Source organism: Lagopus leucura, unplaced genomic scaffold (assembly GCF_019238085.1).
Source record: "Lagopus leucura isolate 7727_CA_CO unplaced genomic scaffold, USGS_WTPT01 Super-Scaffold_741, whole genome shotgun sequence".
In the NCBI taxonomy this organism is placed as follows: domain Eukaryota; kingdom Metazoa; phylum Chordata; class Aves; order Galliformes; family Phasianidae; genus Lagopus; species Lagopus leucura.
The window spans coordinates 9,865,464-9,885,112 of NW_024962256.1; the positions used below are offsets into that span (position 1 = coordinate 9,865,464).

Here is a 19,649-nt window from a genome sequence, read left to right on the forward strand (position 1 = left end):
AGGCTAGATACTTATTCTAACCCTTTGCATTCAAAAATCCTCAGTCTTCTTTCTCTGATGTTTCCTGATAAATTTCACTTGATCTAGAGAACCTATAGCAATTACTGTTTTCTACAGAATAAACACAGGATAATTCACATTCTTACCCTGTTCTACTTACTGTATTATTTTATGCCTATGCTTAATGAGAGAGTAGGATGAAGTGGTTGACTGGTGCTTTGCTGGGGCGAATGCTTGCAGTCACAGAGTGAAGGCGCATTCTTTCTGTACACTGTAACTTATTTTTCTCTTTCTCATTGTTGGACCACGCTGACATTTTCAGTTCACACATGTATATTCATTATGCATTTGCTATGCCATCACACTGAAAGTGCACATGGGTTTGTTTTCTTGGGGCACTGCACAACTCCATTCCAAACATGTGGGCTGGCTTTTGTCCAGCTCATTTTTGTCAAGCTGGTGCCTTTTTAGAAGTCCAACTGAAACCCAATTCAGTGTTAGAGACCTGATATAAATGTATTCATGAAGTGCTTTGGTTAACTCGTAGAGACATCTCCAACTTTCTTTCAGAAGCACTTTCTCTGTTGATGTTGAGTTTCTGAGACTTTGGTTTTGACCTATAGACTTCCCATAGAATAAATTAAAAATAATAAAAATGGAGGACTGTGGCTGTTGTACTACATCAGTTCAGCTTTGAACGCTCCCCAAAGACAGAGAAGGCTTGTTTCAGTCTGCTAAGAGGGGAAGTTACTCCAACCAAAACTGCACTGGAGACAGTTTTATTCCTTCCATAAGATCATTGAATCACTCAGGTTGAAAAAAGACCTTTAAAGATCATTGAGTCCACCCACTACCCTTACTACCCTAACCGTACTACCGTAGAGTGAAAGATGTTGGGAACATCTAGCAGCTGCTCTGGTCTCTGTGTTATTTGCACATTTGACTCTACAGATGGATGTCTTTGCAAATGTTCTGTTGGGTGCTTTGAGGGGTTGAATAAAGCATGGGGGAGATTGGTTTGGGGATGCTGTTTTTTGTTTTAAGAGTTACCCCGACAGAAGACACACAATGTTAGCCACGTTTTTTGTTATTTAGTAGTATGCATTTGTAATTCAGTCACTAAACAAGGCAATCATTAAAATCTCGTAGTTTTCTCTTTGGGCTCTCCTACCAAGGATGACTTACAGACAGCTTGTTGTGTGCTGAAAACTGACTTAATGAAACCAGCAGGAAGTTTTTCCCAATTTTAGTTTGGTGAAGGTGTGGTGAGCTTGGACTTCTGGATTTGTTTGCAGCTCTGTGTTGCATCTTAAAGAAAACAAAGAAAGCAGAAGTGGGTACAGCTTACTGGTGCTGCAGTGTGGTTGCTAACGGCATGCTGTTTGTAGATGGAACATGATTGAGTTGTCTCACTGAAAAATGGTGCAGTGGTTCTTCAGAACTAGTAAAAGAGAGAGCATGCCTGCTGTGTTTTGTGGTTATCAGCAAAAGATGGACTGACACCATCTTAACAGTGGGATGTAGAATTTGAGGACCAGACTGCTTGCAGTCGATTCTTCCCATGGTCCAACCTGTGCCGCAGTCCATCACTGGAGAGCAGCCGACTAGTTTGGATGTTATGAGTTACTGAGCAGACAGCTTTCCCCCTGAATTAACTTAGTTTGCTACTGTTTGGCTTGTGCTGTCATATTTTGCTTTCATGGTATTTAGAGAGAGCAGAGAAGCTAGAAATGTTCACACTGGAAGAATCACAGCCCCGTGGATATCGCTGTGTTGGTGGATGACTAATTATATGTTGGCATCTTTTTTTAAGCACACAACTGTTGTATACAGCAAATGAGAAATGAGGGATCGGGCTTCCTTGGCCCAGATTTCACTGACATTTCAAAATCATTCTGCTTTTATTTAAAGCCTTTCACAATTATTTCAGGACAAGGATACTCTACTAGATTTCTGCAGTGTCAGAGGTATGATAGACACGTGTTATTGTCCAGTGAAAATGGCTGACCTGTGGCAATAAACCTGTTTGTTCTGAACACAGTTACAGTGTGTGTGAATGTAAATATCCCACATGACATAATAACTGTCATGACATAATGACATATGACATAAAAATGATAATGATAATAATAATAAGAATTTTTTTTTAATCTCTAGTTGATCTCTTGGGACTTCTGAAATGGAGATCTAATACGAACCTGCTGCAGCAGAATTTGAAGCAGTTGATGAAAGTTGATGGTGGTGAAGTTGTTAAGGTAACAAGTTAATTTCTCAAATGTTCATTTGGTGGTTTTATCTTTTTTTCTTTCCCTTACCCTACCACATATATGTGCAAATTAAATCATAGCCAGGTGTCTCTTAGCCTTCAGGATGCCAATCTTCTTTCCCTCTAAGAACATTTCAGATGTTAAGTGCTGGTAAAAACAGACGTAACCTGCAAATTTATATTAATGAAGAAATTTTTGGTGGCATTCTCTAGTTACTCCTGTGACTTTTATTTATGGACGCAGTAAAGCAAAGGTGTTTTTTCTTTGCAAGATCTTAGAATCATCACATTGTGTTATTTATATATTTTTAATAGATGGATGTGAAGTTCTTCCCCTGAAAATACTGAGCTGAGCCAAGATATTTACATTTGCCAAGGCCACTGAGTGTTTGCACAGAGCTACATAAAGACAGACTTATTTATGGAAAAGAGTAGGCTGAGAGTTTATTGAATGTGTTCTACTAAATTGAATATAATAAAGTGTCAGAAGATGTACTGTACTGGGACAGATGACCCTTAAGGGCCTGGAGTGTTTTAGCTCCATTTGGATTTTAATGCTTTTAATAGAAATATTGAAGAATGCGTGTCTTAAAGTGACATTAAAATACTTGAGGCTGCTGATATTGTTCTTTATTGAGCATGGTGAGAATAGGATCTCAGATCTGATCTGTTTTTAGGCAAGGTTTTCCTTACTGCTGTTTCATTACGGATCATTGGACGGCTCAAAACTTGACCCTGGCACTTGGTTCTGAGTGTTGTCACAGTGCTGTCATTTGTAATTTTCATTCTTCTCCAAACGACATCAGTGAGCGCACAACAGATCAGTGCCTGATGGAGACTGGTGATTTTAGAAGCATCAGAATGCTGTGCAAATGAGGTTCCAGTAAGAGCAACGTTAGTTTTCTGGCTCCATCTCCCTGCACTGCTGTAGGAATTGTACGAAGCCTTAGTCATGCCTTTCTTGTATGTGGGAATTGGGGCACAACTTGATTTAGACGTAGGACGGAAGAGCGAGTGCTTTCTGCTGCTCTTTTACACCTCTTGCATTATTTTGTAGACCAGTTATTTGCTGTATTTGTTACAGTTAGGTTCAAATAGTCTTTGTGTAGGCTGTCTCCCTGCCTGAAAATTGTTTTCTTGTTGATAGCAGCAGCACTGATTCTGCATCCCTCGTGCTGCTATGTGAAGTCCTTGTACAGGGATGTAAAACTTGTACCAATGCCGTGCCATGTAGGATGCCTCAGTGTGAAACCAAGGATTGCCCGGTTGTGGCTCAGGCTTTTGACCATCCTTTGTTTTGGAGACTTAAGACCCAAGCAGGCAGTGCTTTGGGCCTGACAGTACTCTTAAAACCAAGGCAAACTTCTTCTAACAGTGCTGTAGTTTCTCCTTGAGCTGCTAGTGCTTAAACGCTGATATTTTGGATATTCATTTGTATGTAGCAAGCTTCTAGGTTGACATTAGATCCTGAGACTTACCTCTGGATTCAGCAGGTAGTCCAAGTGAATCACTTTTGGACCAGGAAACTCCTTGCACACACAGAAGCTCCGAAGGGAGGATGGTGGGAGTTGAGGTGTTTTTCCATTGCTCTCACAAGGCATGTAATAGCTGCTTGGGGTTATAATCTCAGGCAGCAGTTGCACAGTGTTTGCTTATGTTTTCCTCCCCTGCTGTACTTTGTCTACCAGATTAAAAAAACAAACAAACATTTTTCTTTGAGACAAATTTGCAAGAAGTCTTAGTTAGGTTAAGCCTCTTCTCTCTCAACCAAAACAAATGCTGGGCTGGAGAATTCTACCTTGGAGAACCCCACGTTGCTTTTGTCGTCTGATGGGAGAGGATGAGCAGATGCAGAAACCTGTGCTGATACACCTGGTTGTATTTATCTCTGGCTTACCAATGTGGTGCTTGCTGTCAGTGGGATGCAGTGCTGTAATTAAATACGTGTAAAACAGCTTTTATCACTGTTCAACTCGTATCCCCTGACACTAATCTGCTTTTACTTTCGTGTTGCACAGATCAGGGTGTCCAGCCAGCTGGCTAGTGAAGACTTCCTGTGTACAGGGATAGACCTGTAGGTTTTGGGCTGGGGCAGGAGGTTGTGTGCTCTGTGTCCCACGCCTGCATGTATGCTGTCATTTGGAATTGTGCAGCTGTGAAAAGCCATACGCTGTGCACTTCTCATGCTGCTCAGCTCAAACTGCTCAGGGTGACTGGTTTGGCATGAGCCTGAGTTGCTTGTCTGGTTTGTGCTGTGAAATATCAGTCTTCAGAACATGCATGACCCTGTTGGCTGTATGTTGGTACTGAGTTTTGGAATATATTTTGTTCGTCTACTGTGAATCAATTAAATGTTTTCTTCAAGTACCAAATATGATTTGATTTTTTTTTCCCTATTTTTGAGTGATATGGATTTACATAATGAACTAAAAAGAATTTGCAGAAAAACAATGTTAAATTTTCCCTTTCTCAGCTAACTTCCAAAAACATCTTGCATAAATGAAAGCTGCATAAACCTATGTGAAACCTGATTTTTATTTTTCCTCTTAAATGTGGTGGCTTCTGTATTTGTTCATAGTTCCTCCAAGACACTCTGGATGCACTTTTTAACATAATGATGGAGAACTCAGAGAGTGAGACATTTGACACGTTGGTGTTTGATGCTTTGGTAAGTTTGCATCCTGCATAGACTAAAATGTAGGTACTGTAATTATGAATAAAAAAGTGATCGTGATGTCAATATTAGAATGCAGTTTTCTATTGATGCAGTCATTATTAGCTTTGGACTAGTTAGTATTTTTGGTTAAAAATGCATGGAAACTTTTTGTTGTCTTTGAAATTGCAGTTGGGTATGAATGCAAGGCATGGCGCCATGGCATCGTGTTGTCTTCCCAGAGAGGATCCAAGTGTTGGAGTTGGATGAGCAGCAGAAGTTAGGGCTGGGTCAGAAAGCTTTGTTTGGAGCAGGGAACGCTCACAGGAAGGGAAAGTATTTGTATATGGGGAGGATAATCAAAAGTCAAAGCCTTTCTTTGTTTTTAATGTTACTGCAGTGGTCTGAAATAGTGGTCGAATGTCCGGGATTAATTCTGTGTGCACTGCAATAATTATTCTCATTGTTCAGGTTTTTATCATTGGACTGATTGCTGACAGAAAATTTCAACATTTTAATCCCGTCCTGGAAACATACATTAAGAAGCATTTCAGTGCTACATTAGCCTACACGTAAGTCTTCAAAACTTCTTTTTTGAATTGGGGATGTGCCAGATGATATTATTTAGTTATTTGTTTAATTAGGAATTTGCCCATAGAATGTGATGTGTGGAAGACTGAATATATTATGTCTTCCCCTTGTAAAACAGCAGCAATAAAGTATTTGCAAGGAGAAAGTCTTGACTTTGTTGTATTGAAAGAGGGGATAACTGACTATTTCAGAAGCTGTTTTGTAAGGAAAATATTTGTAATCATTTCTCAGTCACGCTTGAAAAGGAAGTAGTATCTGTTTAAGATTCTTCAAGTATGTGTTGTTTGGTGGATTAAATTGACATCTTCTCCTATATAATCTGTATTACTGTCATTCTGGGGAGGAAGTAGTGAAGAGGAAACAAAGATCCATTACGTTTTGCTGTCTTAGGTATTTCTTGGCCATTAGGTCCACTGTTGCTGCTTCAGACTGTTTTTGTAGGAGAAAAATACATAATGGATATCTTCTTGGTGTTCAGAGGAAAAAAATTCAGCCGAGCAAACCTGCTGTATGCTTTGCTGTTTTACAGTCTCTGTTACGTGAGCAGAAAAGGTTTGAGGAGTATTGATTTAGAATAGTGAAGAAGTTATGCCTTTAGTCACAGCTTTGATGTTCCATTCACTGTGCTGAGCTGCTGCCACTTCTGCTGCCTTGGTGGATGCACACAAAGGATGGAGCCTCCTGCAGCACCTGCCTTTGTTGCGGGAGCTGGAGATGGCCTTTCTGCTGCTAGGGCAGGGAAAGCATCTATCCCTCCTTTAAATGGAGAGATGTAGAAGCAGGTTTCAGTTTTGGGTGTTGGGAAGACCTAACAGTGTTGGCTTGATTTGTGACAGATCCCTGCTGCGCCTCTGTTTTTATTGCACCAGGCTACATTACGAGAGGTTGCATGAAGAATATCCAGGTGGCTACTGAAATTCTCAAATGGTTAATTCCTATTAAAAGAAATGCATGTATATCAAGATGTCTATCTCTACAGCACTGTCTGTAGTGGTATATAGTGTTTGTGTGTAGTGGCTCTGGGCAGCCTGGTCTGGTGGTCGGCGACCCTGCCCCATTGCAGGGCATTGAAACTAGATGGTCATTATGGTCCTTTTCAACCCAGGCCATTCTGTGATTCAATGGTTGTACTTATTTTTAATGTGCACGTTGAAGCATGCGCTGTAGCTAGGATATTTTAATACAGAATTGCTTGTAGTTGCATTTATGTAAGTGGTTTATATTCATTCAAAATGAGGTAGTCAGAATGGTGCTATTTTTAAAATTGTGTTACTTCCAAATTTGACACACTTGGAAATTCCATTATTCCACATTCTTAGCTGCTGTCTTATGAATTTTTAAGCAGTACATTTCACAAATTCTAGTCCAAAATCAGCAGGCAAAGCTACATAAAGGAAGACCTTAATGAAGCAAGACATTCCCATTTTGAGTGCTTCAATTTTAACAAAGTATGTGTGTTTATTCTATTTTATTTTATTTTATTTTATTTTTTAGTATTAGTGGTAGTTGTGCCCTTGTATTGGCCTATTAACTGGAGCATCCTTGAATATCCAGAGTAACAGGAATCTTATCAAGACATTCTCAATTGCTTGTGTATTGAGTGACACAAGTCTGTGTTTTCACCCAAGAACAGGTTGCAGCTGCTTAATCAGCACAAGCAAGTTCATAATGTCTATTTATTAGTTGCATAATTAATTTTGTACCGTGGGGGGCTCTACGTGAAACACAGTTTTTCTTTCAGTCTCCCAGCATTGAAATTCTTTGCTGTGAACATGCTTATAACGTCTCTGTATTTCTGTTTTGGAACAGCAAGCTGACTAAAGTTTTAAAAACGTACGTGGATAACGCTGAGAAATGTGGTATCACTGACCAACTCTTCAAAGCCATGAAAGCTTTGGAGTACATCTTCAAGTTCATAGTCCGGTCCAGGATACTGTTCAATCAGTAAGTGTGGTGGCTGTGGGAAATCCCTGGCCTTCCAACGGGTGGGATTGTCCAGAAAGGATCACTTGGGTTCCCTCAAAAGCACTGATGTGCACCGCTGCTCAGTGGTGCTGTCTGTCCATAAAGTCAAGTTACAAATAATTATTTTAAGTTAATTTTGACATCAGTGTTCTGTTTTCTACCCAAAATGTGAAAAGTGCTACTAGCAATTCGTTGTGTTCATCTTAATTAAGACGCAGTCTGTGAGAAAGAGTGAAAGGACTGAAACAAACTTGTTGCAAGGGATTTATGTAGAGCTGTGAAGTCACCGGCTCCATCAACCTGTCTGTGAATGACAGAAGTGCAATTGACTCATTTAGGATTCTTGCTGTGATATCCATTAAAATACTGAATGTCATTTATACTGTTGCAGGACCTACAAATCATTTTAAAATGGGGGGGGAAAAAAAATAAATCTTGCTGGAGATTGGATTTAGAGGCAGTATGACCCTTCAGCAGTGGCCGTTGGGTTTTCTCATGCTAAGTAGTAATTCAGAGTGCTTCAGCATTGCGGAGCTGTAATTCTCAGTGACTGGGGATTAATTGGAAAAGCTTCTGAATGCTGAATGACACCGCAGTTTGTTCTGCTGTAGGACTGCAATCCTGCCTGAGATGTGCAATTGAAATGATGATAATGTTGAAGTGTAGGATTTAATTGAGAAATTTCAGCAAGGAAGCAGGATCTTTTATTGGAAAAAGCGTATTTTTAACTTTTAGTAATATGATAGACAATATAAATAGCATTTGGGGAATGTAGTATCAGACAAGTTCAGGGCTGAGTAATGCGTACTAGCTTGGTTCATCTAACTAAAGCATGGCAAGTCCTGGTGTGCTGTGTATCAATGCTGTAAGGGCAAAAGATTGGGTAATCTTCAGAAAAATCATGATTTGAGTTACTCAGTACTGATTCCAGTGGTAATGTTCAGTGTAGAAAAGTCTTTAAACTTTGAAGGCAGTGGTGGAAGTGCTGCCATGCTGTCATACTGTTCTTCTCATAGCTGCTGCGCTTCTGTGTATTACCAGGTGTATTAAGGAGATGTATGTTAAATAGCTGGCAATAGAAACATATTTGAGACTCTGACTTGTTTGTTTTTATTATGCTTTCCATTCTGAAATGCAAAGCTTTTTGTCTGAAGTGGTTTGATTTATTGGACTGTCAAGTTTGGTTACTCCTTATATTAGTATGTGCTACACCTCTCTAATGTGTTCAGGGGGACACTGGAATCCATAATTGAAACTGGGATTAACACGTAATTTGTCCTGCATAGCCCCCAGTTTTAACCTGAAAGGGGAATAAAAGCTTGCACAAGAAAATAGCGCAACTTAATAATTTTTCTGTGGTATTTGTATTTCCTGTGCGTTTGTTACATAGCATTTAATAGTGCCTGTGGCTCCCAAAGGCTTGTGAACGCAGTATTAAAAATGATACGCATTAGTTTCAGGGCAAAGCAGCAAGAACACCTCAATTTCCATATGTATTTTAAAAAGATATGCCACTCCTCCTTTTCTAATAGGAGAAGTTCATAATGAACTCTTAGTACAGCTTGCTTACCTTCAAGAGTGAAGAAATCATCCTCAGACTGTACAGAGAAAGTGCCTGGCTGTGGTGCTCCTTCTGAGCTGCACACCATGCCCAGGGCTCCTTTCTTGCTGGGTTTTGAAGAATTAAAGAAGAAAACAAAGGGAAGGGGAGGTGTTGGTGAATGCTGCTCTGGTGAGTCTTGGTGCAAAATGAGCTCAGGGACAGAGCTCGTGTGACTGCAGGCAGCTTCAGGAGCTGGCGGCTGATGGTATTGGAGGCAAGCAGAGGTGCATGGGCATACATGGAGTGAGCAGGGAGGGAACACTCCAAGGAGTTCCAAAAATACATGTTCCAATGCTGTACTGAACCAGAGTTCACCAGAGGATGAGGTTCTTCAGCTCAGTTGTGCAGAGGGGTTGCTGTGGGCTCTGATCAGTGCTGGAAATCCTGTCTGAAGGCACCTTGCAAACTTTTAGTCATTCCTCTGAGGCAGCCGTATTGACTGTGTGGGAAACAGGACTAGTTTTGTCAGCTATCCATAAATCAGCAGTGAAATAGATTTTAAATTTAGTCCTCTCATGAACAAGAGTGTTGAGGAAAGAAAGGGTTGATGTGTTTTCCTTTCCTTCACGGAGTTTAAGGTCGCTTACCTTGGGCCACTGGTAGATTTTAATGATTGCTGGCAAGTTTTTGGGATGCTTCCTGGCTTCCACATCACAGAGCTTCTTGGCATTGGTCCTCACATGCATCTGCTAGTGCTGGTGTGGCAAGGGAGAGCGCAGCCCAACTGCTGCCTGTGCGTGTGGAATTGGGTTGCCATGCAGGGGTTCACAGTGATTTGGAGGCACAAATAATGTGCTGCTGCTGCTGGCCCAGTCTGGTTGCTGCTTCTTTAAGTTTCCTGTGGAGGAAATCTCTTGGTGCAGTGTAATGATGTGTAAACATTTGAGAATTCAAGTAAATGAAAATGAAGGGATGTGGGGACTTATCGGTCCCTGGAACAGATTTCCACGCATTTCCATTTTTTGTTTATGACATACCCAATTGTTTTTCAGACTTTATGAGAACAAAGGAGAAGCAGACTTCAGGGAGTCTTTGCTGCAGCTCTTCAAGTCCATCAACGAGATGATGAGCAGCGTCTCTGATCAGACCGTCATAGTGAAGGTATGTGGGATACAGCTCTCCATCTTCTGTGTCCTCAGCTGTAATTAGGCAGTTTATAAAGTGTTTGTTGTAATTGTGCCCAAAAAGGTGTTTACCTCTAACTTAATTAACGCTTAGTGTTTCTAATGAAGTGTTTGTGACTGCATGAAGAATGCGTTTCAGGCAAGTTTTCTTATCTTGCTGCAAATACATCACTTTCAAATTGCATCAGTTAATAATGAATAACCTTATCTTTAAGGTGTTTTTAAGTCATTGTTGTTCAGATACTGATATTGTATCCTTATGCACTTACACCCTAGGCTGTTCAGGAACATATCATCTGAAGCCCCAGTGCGTACTTCTGTGTGGCAAATCAGGAGTGAGTCAGACTGCAAACTCTGCCTCCAGTTCCACCTTTTCCCTTTAATATGGTGCCTACTTCTGGTAGAGATGGCTGGCTTCTGGAATTGCGAATGTGGTCTCCAACCTTTAGTGGAAAGGCTATTAATATTGCAGAGCCATTAATAGGCAAATCCTCCAGCCCTGTAATTTAGAGCAGTCGGAGGTCAATGTGTCAAAACCGGTCTCACATTCTTTCAGTTGAATTTCTTTTACTTTGGATAAGTTTAGCAACTGTAGTAAACACGTTTGATGAGCTGCACCTTGATGTTCTCCTTGTGAGTCCTGACAGAAGGTATAAAAGGATGCACCTCTTGACCCTCCTGTGCTGAATCGGTTAGAAGATGATCAGAAAGGAGCTAAGAACTGAGGTTGAATGTGGAAATAATGTGACTTTTCCTGCTCAGGTGTGTAGTTGCTGTATATTTGAAGAATTTTATATAGCATCCAGGAGGCAAAGTAAGCAGTGGCAAAGCACAGTGCCTGTGCAAGAGGAAGCTGTGAAGTGTGGAGTGGGAAAACACTTGGTTCAACACTTGGTCCTTAATAGCTGGTCTCAGGCTCGTGGTATTATGCAGAGCACATGGCAAAAACAGACAGTGGGAGTTAAGGCCTATGAGTTGGAATATTTTGGTTTGCAAGTGAGAACTAACATTTGATAACAAAATAGGGATATGATGCTATTCGAGTTAGATGCCTTTCCATTCTCTTTTAGAGCATTTTACCTTGAATGGAAATTGCTAAGTTTGAGTCGCGAACTGCGTGTGCTACAGATAGGATGTTTGCAGGTTATGAGGATCGAATGTAAGATTTATCTCCTGAGACTCATTTGTGAGGGCTGCTTCAGAATGCAAATGAACACGGACTTTTAAAATTATTCTTCTGACATTGTTATACATTGAAGAAAAGTATGAAATCCAAAGGTGCTCCCCAAATCAACTTCGTTGTGTTCACCTGGGGGGAAAGGATGGCAGATTTCCTAGCATAGGGGACAGAAATCACATTATATCAGTGCCTGTTGCAGTCTGTGCTCCACACCCAGGTTTCTGCAGAGTTGGGCAGAGTGCACCCACTCTGCAGCTAATGGTGTAAGCATGCAGGAGAATGAGGCAGCCTCAGATCAGTGCAAGGCTGAGCGAGAAGAGTACTTGTGGGTGCCTTTCAGCAGCCTCCACAGCCTTTCACTTATTATTCGTTCATTGCTTTCATCTCCTTGGGACTCTAATTACCTAGCTCTTAGAATATGTAATTGTTAGTATTGACTTTTGCAGCTTGCGAGATTGTTCTTATTATGTTTGAGTATCCACTGAAGCGCTGCAATTCTTTCAGCTGCTAGAACTTTGTGTTTCCATTACAAAGGATAGGTGTACAATGGGATTGCTTTGTTAGGTGGTGTTTTTGAAAGGGAGTGAGAGTGGCTTCTGCAAAGCAAACTGCTGTAGGACAAACATGTTGGAGCTCTGGGAGGACGTCAGTAACCATGGAAAGCAGGCATGCTATTATAGGCTTCGTTCTGCATTGCTATCAGCAACCTGGGCTGGAGAGCTAGGTACTGTGCCAGCAGTGAGGAACATCATGAGGACCTCATGGAACTGAGAGGCACCAAGGTGAGCTTCAGAGCAGACAGATGTACAGCAGTGCATCTCAGAAGAGTGCATTAATGCTTCTGCTTAGTGCTGGCAGCTGCAGTGCGGGAGGGGCAGCTTGGTGTTGTAGCTGGCAGCTTGATGGGGCCATCAGTTTGGAATGTGGTGGCCAGAGGGTGTCAATCAGAAAGGCTGAGGGTGAGGTCTGCCTTCTGGCTGTCAGATAGCCCTGCTGGATGCACACACTGAGTGCTGGCTGCTGTTCTGGTCCGTAGCTCTGGGCCATGAGTGGCTGTGAAGGACAGGTGTGATGCAGCAGGATGCTGAAGCAGCCAAGAGGTGAGGTGGGATCTCCCATGGCTGCAGCTGGAGTATGAGTGCTGTGCTGGCCAGACAGTGGGGTTGCAACTGGAATTCCATGTGCTGAAGTCACACAGAAAACTAATGTAGATAGCAGGTGAGTTGTTGGCTGGGGATGTTCTTCAGTTCAGATCAGCAGATCCAGCTTTATCGCTTTCAGGCTATTAGTTATATATTTTTTAACGTTGTTTGACAAAGCTAGGTAAGTGTAGGTGAAATAAGTCTGTTTGGAGAGATAAGAAGTTGAAAAGACCTACACAGAAAATTAAGATGCTTCACATTAAAAGAGGTAGGTACTTAATTCTCGGATTTGAATATTCCTGTTTTTCCTTTTAATGCTTCTTAATAGTTTATCGACATGGAGCAGAACTTCCACTGCAGTGTTTTTATGAAATGGTTACAACTTTTTCCCTTTGGGTTGGCTACACTGATTTTTTGTTGTTATTTTCTGTTTCTTCCCAATGTATCTGTGAAGGGAGAAGCCTTCAGGCTGACATTGCATGGGGAAGAATGAATGGCCAGAGTCTTATGTTCTTGGGAAGAATTACTCTTCATCTGTTCAAATATTTATGTCCTTGTGGAAGCTGATGAGCTGTTCCTGACTGTTGCTCAGCTCTTCAGTTACTTAATAATTTGCATTTAAACTGCCCCTCTTTTTTTATTGATGCATGCAAGGCCTTGAGAAGTAAAAAGTTTAATGAAAAGAAAACTGCCTGAATTATACAAGGATTTAGGGTTGCTTTGCTGATCTGGCTGCAGGTTTAGGCTTTGAGGAGACAAAACCAAGAGGGTTTTTGTGGAGAGCTGCTTGCATAGAGCTGTCCTGAAGAGCCAAACCTTGACCTGGAGGTAGGAGAAGCGTTTCTGTGCCCATCTGCCACTGCTTCTGGTGGTGCTGGCAGGGCAGGGGCCCTGCAGGGAGCTGGGTCCTACCCCTTTGTCACTGCTGTTAAAGAAATGCTCCTTGCCTGATGCTTAGTGTTTGTGTTTGCAGTTGGTGGCTTCATATCTAGAGGAGAAAAAAAGCTTGTTTACAGCATGGAGATAAGCGGCCGTTTGTATAGCAAAATAATATTTTGGAAGCATTACCAACAATTTAAATTTGAGTTGTGGGTCTTCAGCTACGTTCTTTTTACTGATAGGAGCTAAAAGCTCGTACAGAGATTCTGTTGGCATCTTCAGCTCTTGGTGGACTCACAGAATCCCAGAACTGCAGGGGTTGGTAGGGACCTCAAGAAGCCATCAAGTCCAACCCCCTGCCAAAGCAGTTCTCTAGAGCAGGTCGCTCAGCTCAGTGTCCAGATGGGTCTTGAATATCTCCATAGAAGGAGACTCCACAGCCTCTCTGGGCTGTCTGTTCCAGTGCTCCATCACCCTTACCACGAAGAAGTACTTCTGCATGTTAGCACAGAACTTCCTATGTTCAAGTTTTAGGCCATTACTCCTCATCCTATTGCCACACAGCATCAAGGAGGAGAGCCTGGCCTCATCCATTTGCCTCCCACCTCCCTTTAGATATCTATAAACATTTATCAGATCCCCAATCCTCAAATATGTCGCAACTGAAACACTGAGAGGAAAGAATGAATTAAAAGAAAATATTTTATCCTAGGCTATGAATGATCAATCCAAGCATGGTATGAATTTGTGTTTAACATGAATCTTATCTTAGTTACCTGAGCAGACTATTTCTTTTCTTTTGCATCACTGCTGGCTGTAGCTGAGGCAATCATTCAGGGGCCACCTTTCCTTCTTGCTTTTTTAGGTGTGCAGTTGTCCAAACTGGAGAGGGAAATGAAAACACTGATCTGTGCTGACAGACGTTCCAGGTCATCATCTCACTGCAGTCTTTCTTGCACGATGAGTAGCAGTGGGCTGCAGCAGTGCCTCTCTTTGGACATTGAGCTGTTTGCTTTTTCAAGTATCAGTTTGATTTGAGGAATTATTTGAAGGTGTGCAGCACTGGATGCTTATGTGTACTTATAATGGCTACACGTGTAGAGAGCTTCCCTGATTTTTGTTCCTGTTTTCTGCTAATTGGTGCATGATAATTATTTCCTTAACCTTTTGCTGTTTAAGTGTGAGCTCAGCTGAAGCCTGACACGATGTTTTAAGTTCAGATGAATATGCAAATGTTTCCTAGTAATTTATTCTTGCATCTCTTTGAAACAAGAGCAGTGGAAATCAGCTGTATGGAATTTATGAGCACTGTCTGATTTAGGCAGTGTTTGGATGAGGGAGCTGAGCTGTTCTCAGCAGGGCTCTTGCACTTTGCTTGGATATTTGCTGTTCTGTGTGGCTTTGTGCTGTGGTTCAGGCCTGAAAATACAGGCAGGCAAGTTAGTTCTGTGCTTTAAATGATATTGATAAAGTAGGCGTGCATGTAAAAATTATCCCTAATGTGACCGCAGGGAACTGGAGCAGAAGATGATAGCGTTTCTCTAATGAGAATTCTCCTGTGTGTGTGGTTTCTGTAACTCCTGTCACTTGTAACAAATAGTACATGTTTCTTGGTATCCACGGTTTATTTTTCCCTAATAATAAGTGCTTATTGCTAAAACCACAGAGAAGTATTTCAATGGAGAAATGCATTGCAGGCTGCTCAGGTTGTGCTCGTCATCAGGAGAAAACAAAACAGGCTGCGCTGGGCTGCAGGGCTTTTCCAACAGGTTCAATATTTTACAGCCACCATTTTAAATGAATTTAGTGCTCAAATGCATCCATGGATTAAGTTTTGTGTTTTCTTAGGGACCTGTATGGGGACGTCTGTTGTTCCTTTGGTAACTGATGTGCTGATCTCGTCGTGATCGTGCTTTATGCTTTATTTTACATTGAATGTTGTGCCAGAGGCGTGGGTTCACTTGTGACTTGGAACGGATGATTATTGCAGACTTGGGCAACCCAGAAGTAGATTTTAGGCATTCCTGGAAATCGTTTCATCCAGCTGCTGACCAGGCTTAATTTGGCTGGCTTTATGAGATTTGCAGCCAGGGATAATGCTTGTGTAGAAGGGATGTGCTTTCTGCTCAGTGAGGGAATAGGTGAAAATTAACATTAAAGTCATGTACAGATTGCACAGATAAAAGAAATTTATGACTTCATCAAACAAAAGAGTTCATAAAGTTATACTGTATTTGGCAAAGAAATTTTATGCTTAATTTTGAGAATAGCTGCAGTGTTTGAAATAAATGACTTTACAAATGGCACTTCTAAATCAGGTATTTTTGCTTTTATGTAGTACGAAGAGATACAGCCAAGACAGAAACTCTGCTATACTGCTCTGAATGCGTTTTGTTTAAAACTTTGCAAATATCATTTGTTCAATCTAATGGCACCCAAAACTTAGTGCTGCAGTTTCCTTACCTGCTACTCTAAAGAGGCTCTTGGTACAGTATTCTTAAATTTATTTTAAATGCAGTGTCAGTATAAGCCCCAGAGTGGAATGAAAGGTTGAATTTGCTTTGTTTTTATTTGTATATCACAGGCTGGTTTTGTTATTGCAGCAGTCATTTCTGTTTAGTCTTAATGACAGGATTGTTCAGCGTTGCCAACTTCAAAATAAAAGTAAGTTAATAAAACTTCCATCTGTTTTTATCTATCACCCAAAATGAAATCAAAAGCGACTTTCAGGTCCTTAGCAAAACGACCACTTCTCATATTAGTGTGCTGAGTGCTTATGCAGACTGTGTCGTGCCAAGAGGCAGAAGGATGCTGCGAGGCAAAGCAGTGCCATGCTTTTGGGTCCTATTAGTGTATTGGTGTTAATGCATCAGCTTGGAGATGAGGTGTTCAGGGTTATCTTTCCAAATGGCATGCAGAATGGGCTGTAATTGCACTAGTCTTGTACTTTTTAAAGGTGTATCTCAGTGCTTCCGTTGACATGCCCTTCACGGCTTGCTGCTGTGTTGGATTGGTGGTTTTTGAGACCATAATCTGTGTGGTTTATTAAACGTTGCCTTGGTTACTTTGGGCATAGAATATGTGCTCAGGACTCCTCCTTAATGCAGTCCTCCAACTTGTTTGGGGGACTTGGGATTTGGGAAACTCTTTCTATTGCTTTAAAAGAATAAGCGAAGCTTGGTGTTTCTTCTATGCAGTTCCTATAGAGAAGTTGCCAAGTGCTCTAATGGAGGTTGGTGATCTTTTCTCCCAGTGTTCCAGAAAAAAGAAATGCTTCTTTAAGGCTAAATCTTAAGTCGTGGAAACTCCTTGAACCTTTAGACCTAAGGAAAACGTTGATTGCTTGACAAGTCTAATTCCTTATGTTTTCTTGCCTTTGTTATTGAACCCATCAGACAAAAAGGGGCTGTGGCAGTGGGCAGTGAATGGAGAGACATCCTCTGCTGTTCTGAGGGACTGGGACCACAATGGGCAAGTCTTTGCTGTGCACTTGGTCTTGTTCATTCTGACCTTATAACTGTGTGCATGTTTCTTTTTTTTTTTTTTCCCTTTTCTTCCCCCAACTGATCTTTTGATAGAAACCATCACTAAATTTTTCTTCACTGTGAAACAAAACCTGCGTTGTTTAGAATCACAGAATGGCCAGGGTTGGAAGGGATCTCAAGGATCGTGAATCTCCAACCCCCTCACTACATGCAGGGTCACCAACCTCCACGTTTCATAGCAGCCCAGGCTGCCCAGAGCCCCATCCAACCTGGCCTTGAACACCTCCAGGGATGGACGGGGCATCACAGCCTCTCTGCAGCTGTTGCAGCACCTCACTGCTCTCATAGGAAAGAACTTTAGGTGCCAACTCTCAAGATGCTTAAAAAAAATGCACTCAGCTGTAAAATGCATCCATGTGCTTAAGATAAGTCTTATCTTAGAGATTGCAAAGGATGACTGTTCTGCACAGAGAAGTGGTTGTGATGATTTAGGAAGCAAGCTGCAATTATTCTGTGAACTAATGAAAACCTAGGGGTTCTGTGCTTTGGACTTGGAGAGAACTGTGACTGTCAGTTATTGCTCAGTTTTTTCTATTTAATGCAAAGCTTTGCCTTTTCTGCACCTTTTATTTTTCCTTTGTGAGCTGTTTTTTTGTTTGTTTTTCTTGGCTTAACTTTTAGTTTAGAAGGACACCCCTTGTAGTGCTGCACTCTTACTCAGCACTTCCACAGGTAGTACTGGCAGCTGGTTCATTTAATAAGTGTCAGTGAACTGATCTTTTCATATACATACAGTACCTTTTGGTGCATGGTCATAAAGGGAAAATAAACACCTGTGTGAGTGCATAGCTGTGCGTATGGTTTGTGTAGTGGTAAAGAGAGAGAAGGCACGAAACACTTTGTTAGCCACCAGGCTGACCTGAGCTTGAAGTCGTGCTGATCCTTGACTCACACCAGAGTCACGTGGAGGGAATGAAATCCCAGTCATACCCCCACGATCAACATAAAGGTGAGCATACAGGGAGCTTGAGCACAGCAACAGGAACAAAATGCCCATTGTTGTGATGATGCACTGCTCCTTCTGGTTATTCTTCCCCCTCGTGTCTTGTAGTACTTAAAATAAGTTGTTTTGTCACTTGATGGAGGTAGTAATGCTCTGTCACTGTTGGTTTTCAAAGGGGCTTTGGGCAGTAAAGTAATTCATGCAGCCCAGCTTGAAACTCTGTGATTATCAGTGAAGTCCCTGAGACTGTTATTTCCAGGTTTGTGCGTTTATTTGAAGTGGTCACATTGCAATGCTGCAAGAATCTTGTTTAGTTAATAAGGAAATGCTTAATTATTATTTTTTTCCCTAACGCTTTGAATTTTGAATTCTCAGGCATCACTATCATCCTGTGAAAATAAGGTTTTGCTCTTGGTGGCCGTGCGCTCCTTGCAGAGATGAGAGGTTTGAGCCTTTGTCCACTGCTGACATCAAGAGCAGAGAGTGATGTAATTTAATTTTATACAGTACAAAGAGGTACATCCAAGACAGAAACCTGTAGTATAGTATTCTGAATACATCTCAATGGGGGGAAAAATAAAGATTGATTGCTTTTTTTTTGTTTTTCTCTCCCTGATGTTACATTAAAAGATGGGGACGTTTAATTTGCTGAATTTAACATTCCTCTCTTACCTTCTCTGGTACGTGGGGGCAGCCAGCACTGCAGTTGTGCTGCTGCTAATGAAGGATCTGCTTTCAGCTGCAGCTTCTGACAGTGAGAGCTGTGCTGAATGCTGCTCTCTTGCAAGGGCATCAACTGGGTTGTTTTAGAATACCTCTGGCTTATGAAGCTCTTCTTGTGGCTGCCAGCACCACCGTACTGCCTGTTATGTAACTGAGTCAGCTGAGATTACAAATTGGTATATATTCTTTCACCATTATCTTAAAATGTGGAGATGCTCAACTTGAAACAGTTTGTCCACAAAGCAGAACGAAGGGGCTGATAATTGTTGTAACTGAAGGCTTTTAATTGATGTTTTAAACAGCTTTACCTAACGGTGCTTCGTTTAAGTCATTAAAGTGTTAATTTTAATGGTTGTGCCAGCGCAGTGTGCAGTTTTAATTGAAGATATAAAATGAAAGCTCTTTTTTTTTTTTTAGTGTGTTACTAAACATTTATTGCTACATGCATTTGAATGATAAGCAAATAAAAACAGAGCGATGGCTGCGCTTTATAACTGGTCATTAGAGTCCTCATCCATCAAAACACATAAGCCTGTACATAATGGGACTATTTGCATAATTACAGTTATGAGCTTGATTTCTGAGCGTGTAAGTAGTCCTTTAAGCATACGTGGAAGTGTTTGACAATCAAGCTCTGCAGTTTAAATGGGCTGTGAATTGGAATGGGGTACGTTTTGAAATGTGTGTCCAACCTATGGCACGTTTGTTCTTTGCTCATGTAAAACCGGTCAGCAAGCATTGAAGCATGTCCCTTGTTTGTCACCTGGGACAATGTGTGACAGACGTCATCCTCTCGTGAAGAAATTGTTCTGTAGATGCACTCTGGTGCTTTATGAATTCAAATCTTTTTTATCCTCAATCCACTTTTTCTGTGAATGCTCCTGCTGGTTGAAAACAAACCCACCCACTGCATTCCTTTGATGAGAAGTAAAAACAAGGTTGCATCAGCTCTTATTTAAGCACACGTTGGTGGGCAGTGCTGGGTGGTGACCCGGTCCTGGTTGATGAACTGAATTTGAGGATGCAATTGAGCAT

General features: G+C 41.4%; 1 protein-coding gene across 3 annotated transcripts in view; it reads left to right on the forward strand.

Annotated features, from left to right (window-relative positions):
• DOCK1 (dedicator of cytokinesis 1) overlaps positions 1-19,649 on the forward strand; it is a 273,200-nt gene that overhangs the window by 50,588 nt on the left and 202,963 nt on the right. For all 3 annotated transcript variants that reach the window (XM_042863548.1, XM_042863546.1, XM_042863547.1), the window contains exons 19-23: positions 2,158-2,255; positions 4,845-4,934; positions 5,391-5,491; positions 7,320-7,454; positions 10,071-10,179. In XM_042863548.1, coding sequence (XP_042719482.1) covers positions 2,158-2,255; positions 4,845-4,934; positions 5,391-5,491; positions 7,320-7,454; positions 10,071-10,179 — 533 coding nt within the window. The remainder of the gene's footprint in view (positions 1-2,157; positions 2,256-4,844; positions 4,935-5,390; positions 5,492-7,319; positions 7,455-10,070; positions 10,180-19,649) is intronic.